This window comes from Nesoenas mayeri (assembly GCF_963082525.1).
Source record: "Nesoenas mayeri genome assembly, chromosome: 8".
NCBI classification, from domain to species: Eukaryota; Metazoa; Chordata; class Aves; order Columbiformes; family Columbidae; genus Nesoenas; species Nesoenas mayeri.
Genome location: NC_137554.1, coordinates 27568377 through 27577467, shown reverse-complemented (window position 1 = coordinate 27577467; position 9091 = coordinate 27568377). Strand labels below are relative to the sequence as shown.

The window sequence follows — 9091 nt, the reverse complement described above, 5'->3', positions numbered from 1 at the left end:
TCCATATAGTCCCTGCCTCATCCAGCAAATGGGTGGTTGTTCCATGTTTCCTATCTCCTCCTCACTTTCTGCGCAGCCTCAGGGCTCTTCATGATCACATATTATTTCGAGCTTGTATTAAGCACCAACTTGTTTCCTCGCAGATGCTCTCAGGAAAGCACAGAGAAGCCTGAGGTTCTGCGGATACCTCCCTTCACAGCCCCTTCTCCCCAAGGCAAATATTGCATCTGAGCCAAAAGGAACAGAGGAAAGAGGAGAGCCAGAGCTGTTGGGCTCCAGCCAGTTTCAGAGCACTGGTGTGAGATGCCCGAGCTCAGTTCTCTGGAGCACAAACCCTGTCTGGGCTCGTCGAAAGTCCTAAATGAGATTGGTCAGGAAAGGGTCATTGACTCTTCACCCCACTTGAGACCACATTGATAAGGACCCTAGAGCACTGCCTGCTGGGGTTCACCACCAGCTCCCCATCCCTGTACCACAGGCTCTGCCTGCCTCCTGCTATAGATTTACTCTGCCCTGACACCATGATTCAACCCACCGAGCATCCCTCTGAATGAGCCCCCTGTTCTCAGGGTCAGAGAAGAAATCTGATCTCTTCTCTGAAACAGCAGCTCAGAGGGCCTGAGGCGGTGGGAATCTGGTCTTCACTGAAAGTGCTGTCGGTGTTTGATCACTTGGAGTGTTTTGACATGGTTTGCAGTTGGATACACTCATCTTCAGTCTGTGAACTTATACATGTCAACCAGGCAAGCACATCAGCCTCCACATTAGTGTCTAGGAGGTCTACAGCTGACAAGATAAAACCTTTTCATGACCAACACATGGCTACTCGAAGGAATGGAGACAAGAATCTGGTGCGATCTCCAAGATAAGATATTATTCACCTTCTTATGCTTGAAGAGCTTCTAACCCTTTACCTGCCTTTCCATTGCAAGTCTTTACCATTTGATAGAGCTTTTTCAAAAAAATGAGCATTCCATGCAGGTGATGAGTGGTGGAAGAAGAGACTTAGCAAATAAAAGTGACAAATTTGGACAGCTGATGTTACCTGGGATCTTGCTCAGAGACTTACCATAAGGCTAAGGCATGCATCCTCAGTGGTTTGAGCCCTATCATGTGTCACAAAACAAGCGTTTTCTAATGATGGGTGACATTTTGTGCCCAGAACAGCATCGGTGTAGGTATCGAACATCTGGCAAATGATTTCATTCTGGAGAAGTGACAGAAGCAACCAAAGCTCTTTGGTCATTTCCGACCAGAAAAACAATACTTGCTACCTCCCACGTCCAGTTCCAGGGAAAGACCTTGCCTGGGATTCATGCCCTCTCCACCTCAGATGTACAGAAAGACAACCCACTGGTGTGGGTACATAAGACACTCTCCTGTGGGCTATTTTTTGTATAGGAGTGCATGTCCACATCACATAAAATAGCAGCACCCACCCTACAAACACCCTGTGCAGCAAAGGGCTAGGGAGGTGGCTTCACAAATGGGCTTCCTCACTGCATCAAGGTCTTCTTTGCTGGGAAGCTGTCTGCTTTGGGGTCTCCTAGTGCCCACATCTCATCTGGCAGGAGCCAGCACAGCTCCGCCAACTTCAGTTACATGCTGAGCCAGGGTATTTTGAACAAGGCAAGGATCCAACCCTTCATCTGGAGGTGGTTTGCCTAGACAGCATCTGCTACCAAGGTGACATGCTCGCAGGAAGGTTGCTTGCTCCAACTCCTATATCTGTGCACTACAATTCTCCCACAAATATCATCAAAATTTAAATCTCCAGATGCAAACCCAGCCAGTATTGGCCAATGCCATTTTGAGTTTCACTCCAGCCTGCATCTGCCACAAGCTCCTGTACAATCCATTCACAAAGAGCAAGTTAATTAACATTAAATCACTCAGAGCTAGCTCGTTCCTGCCTATCAGTATCATCTAATCAGTGTCCTCAACTGAAAAGTAATCTCTGACTTGATCTTTCCTTGGCCACTGAGCAGTGCCTGAACAGAGGGGGCTTTGTTTTGAGTCACTAGAGACACGAAGGTCAGCTCCCAACCTTTTCCTGGCATTGCCCTTGCCTTGGAGAGCAAGGTAGAGCCTGTTTTCATGTCAGACCTTGTTCTTTTCTTCCTAGCTTTGACAAGAAGATATCATTTGTCTTAGGGTGTCGCTCCCCAGACATGGAGCACAATATGGCAAAGCAGCACCATGAAAACACCTCCCAGGGGGGACCAGTCCTGGACATAGCAAACCCACCACCCACCCAGGGACACCCAGAAACCCCCCTGGCCTGACAAGCCATCTGCCATGCAGCGACTCCATCACTTGCAGAAGATAAGGCCCAGCCAGCTTTGCTTTGGCAGGATCCATCCACACTCCAAAATTAGGCACAACAGAATATGAAATCCAGATGACAGGAGGATCCACATCTGCTACTCCATTGCACAATTGCAAGATGGACTAGTGTTCAGGTTGTGTCAAGCAGACAGACCAACTTAGAGGAGGACAGGTTTAAGTCCATGAATTCTATTCATTTTACTAGACAAATATCTGCCCCATTCCACAATACTGATCCTTCCCCAAAATTATATACTTTGTAAAAGAATTATATATATACACACACACACCTTGAGATACTGTTATTATAGCATGCAATTACATTTTTGCAAGATTTTAAAAGCAGGCAACCAGTCTGTATGACTGATTTTATGGGGGTTTTATTTTGAGTGAAGTAATTTGGTAAGTGTAAATTGATAGTCTAATGGAAAGCCAGACTGATGTAGGTGAACATTTTTCAAATAGGAGATAGCTGTAGGTAGGGAAGACAAACCTTTTAAAGATAAAAGATTAAAAAAATACCTTTAAGCATGATATTTTAAGAAGTATCCAAGTGAGGGGAATTTTTAAGGCAATTTTAACAACCATTCATGAAAACATCAGTTTTTCTATTGCAAGCCCAAGTGGTGTTAACCCAGACATTACCTACAGCTGGATCCTACAAATCAGACACTTGCTGGTTCCATGGGTCACAGCAGCTCCTACACACCACGTATACTCAACCTCCCACAGATCTGTCCCCTTTCCACAAGCAATGCAATCTCCAACTCCAGCCCACAATGACCATCAGACCCCTGCTCCAACAGCACCAGCCAGCATACCACACCTTGCCAGTTTTGGAGATGATACAAACTCTTTCCTTTCCAAGTCAATGGGACACTCCACAAAAGAAGAAAAGACCAGGCTTTTTTTTTTTTTTTTCCAGAGATTTTTTTTGTCTTTTTAATTTCATCTTGGTATGTGATTTCTGACAGTGCGTCAGTGTCTCCCGCTGGGTCAGCCATCTCCAGACCCCATTACATTCAGTGTCAGATCATACGGTGGCAATGAGCCAGTGTTTTTGAACCTCACAGTCACTTGCATGTCTTTATGGGTTGTTGCTTAACATCGTTTGTGAACAGCAGCACAAAAGGACACAACGTATGAAAAACAAGAGTGGGGATGAGGTGAGGGTCCGCTGAAGGCTGGACCCTAAGGAGAACTTTCCCCAGGTTCCCACAGGTCCTGCAGGGATGAACCCGAGCACTGGGTGGGAAATGCAGGGTGCTCCCTCCTTTCTCCTTTGCCTGAGGGGTGGCAATATGGGCTGTGGTCTTTTCCAGAGCCAGGACAGCAGCTCACACTAGTCTAGCACCCATGTTTGAGTGTACAGGATGGGGTTGCTGGCGGTGGCAGGACCGGCAGGGTCCTGCCAAGGGAAGGAGAGAGATGATGTAGGGAAGCATGGCTGAGCCCCAACGAGCAAGGATATCCACAGCTTCAGCAGTGTTGTCCACCCCACACTGACCCCCCGGACACATTCAGCAGTGGGGACAGGACCTGGCCACTGTGCTGTCCCCATCGATCTGCTGGCAGAGGAGCAGGTCCCTGGAGCCAGCCCTGCTTTGGGTTTCAACTGCATCTCAAAATTAGCGGGGCAACCTGAGAGCACCAAAAATAGCCAACCCCAAAACCCAAACCTGTCACCTGAAATGAACTGATGTTCCTTCCCTGCCACTGGGCTTTTGCAACCTAAACATAACATTTATAAAAAGTAAATTATTTCATCTTATAACTTAAGTGCATTGAGTATTTCCTTAAATATGGTTCACGCTGAAAATAAAGTTACTTTTGCTGTACAGTAAATTTCTGATAGACTTAGAAATAAACTTTGTCGATACAATCTGGCAGGTGTGGCTGAACAGGACGTCACCCGCAGCCACCCGGCTCTGCATACACACACGTGTCTGCCCACACACGCACTCACATACACACACGTGTCCTCAGGGACGATGTTAGGGATTTCTAGCTTTCTATATTTGCATGGGAACATCTATCTCAAAAGTCCCTGTGTTTAAACAGCGAGCGCTCAAGCTGGTCGAGGGAACAGAGAGGACACCCCGCAGCAAAATTTTCCCTATGTTTCCCCAAAGCATTGCCAGTTTTTCAAATTTCAAAGCCCGGTCGATGCTCCGGGATCTCTCCATGAGGATCAGCAGTTTGTTCTCTCCACTGCTTGGACCAAAGGAGGAGATATGGCACTGAAATGCTCCCTTAGGAAGGGTTTCCCCCATCCAGCTGCCTTTCCCCCCACTGAAATGAGCAATTTGGTTTGGTTTCCCATTTGAAATTTGAAAACCCATCAGCCAGCTGCAAAAACCACTCCTGTTCCTAATCCTAGGATCCTAAGAGAAACATGAAACTATGCAACCCATAACTTAACTCGCTCCTTGGGATTCCCAAGCTACAACATCTTGTTTGACAGCATCCCAGCAGTGTCGCCTCCCCCTCCCTCCCACTCCCGGGGGCTCTGCAGCCCCTCCCGAGGCAGCGCAGTGGCATCGGCTGCCCCGTGCCGGGGACAACGTGGTGCTCAGGAGGTGAAGTAGGAGTTCTGCATGGAGTAGAGGTGGTCAATGGGGTTCCCCACTCGCGCCTGGAGCGGCCCCGCGTCCGCCGTGGCCAGGAAGCAGTCACCAAGGTTGCTCAGTGAGGTATCATCGCTATCCAGGTCGTGGAAGAGAGGCTCAGCACCTTGGGAAGCAAGGAAGGAGTAGAAGGGCTTCAGAGCCTGCTTTCTTCTCCAGCACCTTGACAGTGCCCAGTACGCCCAGCTTTTGCAGAGTAAGGATTTTGGGGGGTGGGGACTGCTAGCTTCCCAGAAATTGCTGCATCACCCATGCATGCATCTCCCAAGCACCAAGTGATAGAACAACAAGAAATGGCCTCAAGTTGCACCAGGGGAGGTTTAGATTGGATATTAGGAACAATTTCTTCCTGGAAAGGGCTGTCGGGCATTGGAACAGGCTGCCCAGGGCAGTGGTGGAGTCACCATCCCTGGAAGGGCTGAACAAACATGGAGATGAGGTTCTTAGGAAGATGGTTTAGTGCTGGGGTTAAGTTAAGGTTGGACTCAATGATGCCGAGGGTCTCTTCCAAGCAAAGTGATTCTATGATTCTACACTCTTGCCACACAGTCCCCCCCACTCCAGCCCAGCATCTCTTTGAAGGAGGGAAGGTAAGAGGCAAACCCCACAGCCTTACCGTAGGGGTGCATGTGGTCTCCGGGCATCTGCGGGGGGGTCAGCCCTTGTCGGAAGGGGTCGGAACCATAGACGCTTTGCTCCATGCCCAGCAGCTGCTGGGGCGGGGGCAGAGGGGTGTAGGGGTTCAGCATCCCCTCCAGCCCGGCGCTGCCACTACCATTCGTCTGGCCTGGAAGACAAGAGCAAGCCATCAGGCTGCTGCTTTTTGGGTTGCCCAGCTCCCTTGGTAAACCCAGGAAATGGGGAGACCCTGAGAATGTGGAGGGCTGGGTGCGAGGGGGGTACCTGAGCTCAGGCGCTGCGTGTTTTGCTGATCCTGCTGCTGCTGCTGCTGCCTCCTGGCAAGCTTCTTCATCTGGCCGAGAAGAGGAAAAAAAATGGGGTGAAATCATCCCCTGGCTGGAGGGAGAGGAGCCCCAGCACTGGCTGCTGATGGGGGGTCACCCCTTGTACCCACCTTCGCTCGTTGGTTCTGGAACCAGACCTGCACCACGCGGACACTCAGCCCCGTCTCAGCTGCCAGCGTCTCTCGCACCTTGGAGAGAGGAATGACAGCGGTGTCTCAGCACCCTCGACTCTTTGGGGGAACTTTAGAAAGGGAGAGAGCAGCCAGGGCAAGTCCTTGCCCAGCATCTAGGACACCCCTGGGGGCTGGAGGTGGCTGAGTATGGGCCCTTCTCCGCATACCTTCCTGCAGGGCTTGGAGGAGACCTCAAACGATGCCTTGAATGCCCTCCGCTGCTGCGTGGTCAGGATGGTCCGGGGTCTCTTGGGCCGCTTGTGATCCTTCCCATCCTCTGTGACCTTCCCTGAGGCTTGGCCCAGTTTGCAGATGCTGTCCTCATCATCACTTTTTCCTAATGGGGGGAAAAAAGAAAGCAGGTCTTTTACAGACAACGGGCCGTGTGCATCACGTTCCAGCATGTCCAAAATAATATGGGGGACTTAAAACAAGCTGCTCTCCCCAACTTGGGGCTGTGGGGCCTTCAGGCAGGAGCTACTCTGGGAAAGCCAGCGGCGCTGCCCTGCCTCTTCCCAGTCCTCCCCGTTTACCGCATCACCACCCTGTCGATGACCTCGTTTGCGTGGGAGGGCTGTAATGCAGGTTTGACAGCACGGGTCCTTCCCTCTCACGAGCCGTAAATCACTTACAGTCTTTTTTCCAGAAAGCTCCTCCACCACCCATTTGGGAATTGATAATGGAGCTGAGGTGCTGGTTTGATGCAGACTCAGGTTGCAAGGGTGTCCTTGGCTCAAGTCCCACCCTGGGGCTGCAGCCTCTCCCGGAGATGGGGATGCACTGGGAGGTTGTGAACTTGGTCCAGAGTAATTAATGGCCAAAGCGGGTCAGGTCTACCCCATGGCAAGAGCTAATCATGGACCACACAAAGCAGAAAAGTACAAATCCCACAGCATCCCAGTTAAGAGAAGGAGAAAGACAGAAGCAGATCTCTGGGGTGAGGGGAGGCAATGTTTCCTGCGGAGGAGCAAGGATGCTCTCGGGTACCAGTTATCTCTTCCCTCCACGCTGCTGGGCTCTCTCCTGGACTCAGCAGCTGATATAGAGACCTTCCCTGTGGTGAGGGGTGGGACATGGAGAGATGTCCCCACTAGTGGTCCCCAAAACTGCCCGGAGCTGGGTGCTGGTGCCCAGGAGCCAGTGCCTTGCTGCTGCTGCTCACCTACAGCACATCCATGGCATGCCAATGGCAGCAATGACAAGAGGACAGACAAACTGCTGTTCTCTTGCATGTCCCAATGAGAGATGTAGTAATGCAGCAGGTCAGAGAGCTCCAGTGCTGGGGACCCCCCAAGTGTGGGTTTTCTGAAGGCTGATGGGACTTGAGTAGTGGCTGCTGCTACCTCCTTCTCAGCGCTGAGCTGCCTGCTTTCCTGAAATCTCATGGAGTTTAATTCTGATGGAAGGGTAGAGGTTTTTTACAAATACTGGGGGGAGGAATGTCAACCGATGGAGACATTTTGGTGTCTGAACCCCAACGCACCTTAAAAAGAAGTGAACGCCCAAATTCCCCCCAAGTCCAAGAGGGGAAGAGCCTGGCAGGAGGGAGCCACAGGCTCAAGGACTCTATCAAGTGATACTCAAAACCCACACCAAGGAGGAAAACCCACTCCCAGCAGTGCCCCTCAACCCTCCCCCACAACACCTGCTCCCCAAATCCCTCCCAGTGTCAAAGGGAAAGAAGGAAAAGTGAAGCTGGATTTGGCGGGGTATTACTTTTAATTAACTCTCCCTTTCAAGCCTTTTCCCACCGAGGAAGGGGGGGAGGAAAGAAATTAATGAGTGTCTGGGGCTGTCCCTGACGTCACCTGGGAAGGGGCCGGGACGATGGATATTGTGCAGCGTGCCCTCGGTCCGACCCGCCGAGCCTGCATCCCGCCGCCGGGGCCAGGACATTCCTCACTCCAGGAGGATTTAGGGAGAGGAGAAACGTTAGGACGCTTTTAATTGGAAAGTGGGGTCCTCTTTCAGAGGGGCTTGTTTACTTAGGCTGGGCAGGGGAGGCTCAGGGGAGGCAGTAATTGAAGCGAGGGTTTGGGAGATTACAGACAACATATGGCTGGCTTTTTATCTGCGCTTTCTCATAAAGTGGCCTTTGGTGCGCGGCGGCCGGGGGGGAGGGCGGGCAGGGGGCTTCAAAGCAGCGAGTGGGGGGACAGGGGAGAGGCTGGACATGCACATCACACACTGCTGGTGAAGGGCATCTGGGACCAGTGCTGGAGTGGGGACATCCTTCTGCATTCCCTGGTGGGGCGGGAGTTCCCCAGGGCGGGCTGTGGCAGGAGGGGGCAAAGCTGCACCACACAGAGCATCTGCATGGGATGATGGGATGTGCACCTGAGCATGTCCCTGCTTTGCCACCATCCCCGGAGCCACATGCCATCCTGAGATAAACTGGTGCTGGCCATCAAAACCAGGCAGGGACAGCACTGGGACTAAGCTATGGGGTCTACAGGGGGATGGGAAGGACTGAGACCCTCCAGCCAGGGTGTGTTGGGGGCTTCAAGCTAGTTTGCCAACCAGCCAAGCGGCTGTCATGGTCTTCTGACTCCTACACTGGCCCTTTGCATCCCTTGGGTCTCAGCTGGAGTTTCCACCGAAATAAATCTTTCCCCTGGAGGTTTTTGCTCATTGAAGCTCTTGCTTTGGCCGGAGCCCATGACAGTGGGGCTGGACCACGGGCCAATGAGTCGCTAGGGAGGAAAAGCTCCTCAACCTTTCCCAAACTGCCCTTTTCCCCCACTAGGAATAAACCCAAAACGTGGCCGATGCACTTATTTTCCTGCATGACATCTTCTCATTGGTTCCTATTTTAACTGAAAGAGTTTGCACATCCCATAAGGAAAAAGAAATAATAATTCTTAAATCAATTAAGAACTTTCCCAGGGCTAAGGCAAGAGCCAGCAATGCCATATCCCACTGCTTTCTTCCTCTCTTGCTCCTCCAGCGCTAGACCATCACTTGCTGGCTCCCTTCAGCCACCTCCTCCCATGGCCTC

The 9091-nt window shown here is 51.3% G+C and overlaps 1 protein-coding gene across 1 annotated transcript in view; it reads right to left on the bottom strand.

Moving 5' to 3' along the window:
* Positions 1 to 4900: 4900 nt before the first annotated feature.
* LMX1A (LIM homeobox transcription factor 1 alpha) overlaps positions 4901 to 9091 on the bottom strand; it is a gene marked incomplete at both ends in the record, with an annotated part of 41568 nt that continues 37377 nt past the window's right edge. The window contains 5 exons of the mRNA XM_080348956.1: positions 4901 to 5061; positions 5572 to 5742; positions 5859 to 5928; positions 6031 to 6108; positions 6261 to 6430. Of these exons, the coding sequence (XP_080205082.1) occupies positions 4901 to 5061; positions 5572 to 5742; positions 5859 to 5928; positions 6031 to 6108; positions 6261 to 6430 (650 nt within the window). The remainder of the gene's footprint in view (positions 5062 to 5571; positions 5743 to 5858; positions 5929 to 6030; positions 6109 to 6260; positions 6431 to 9091) is intronic.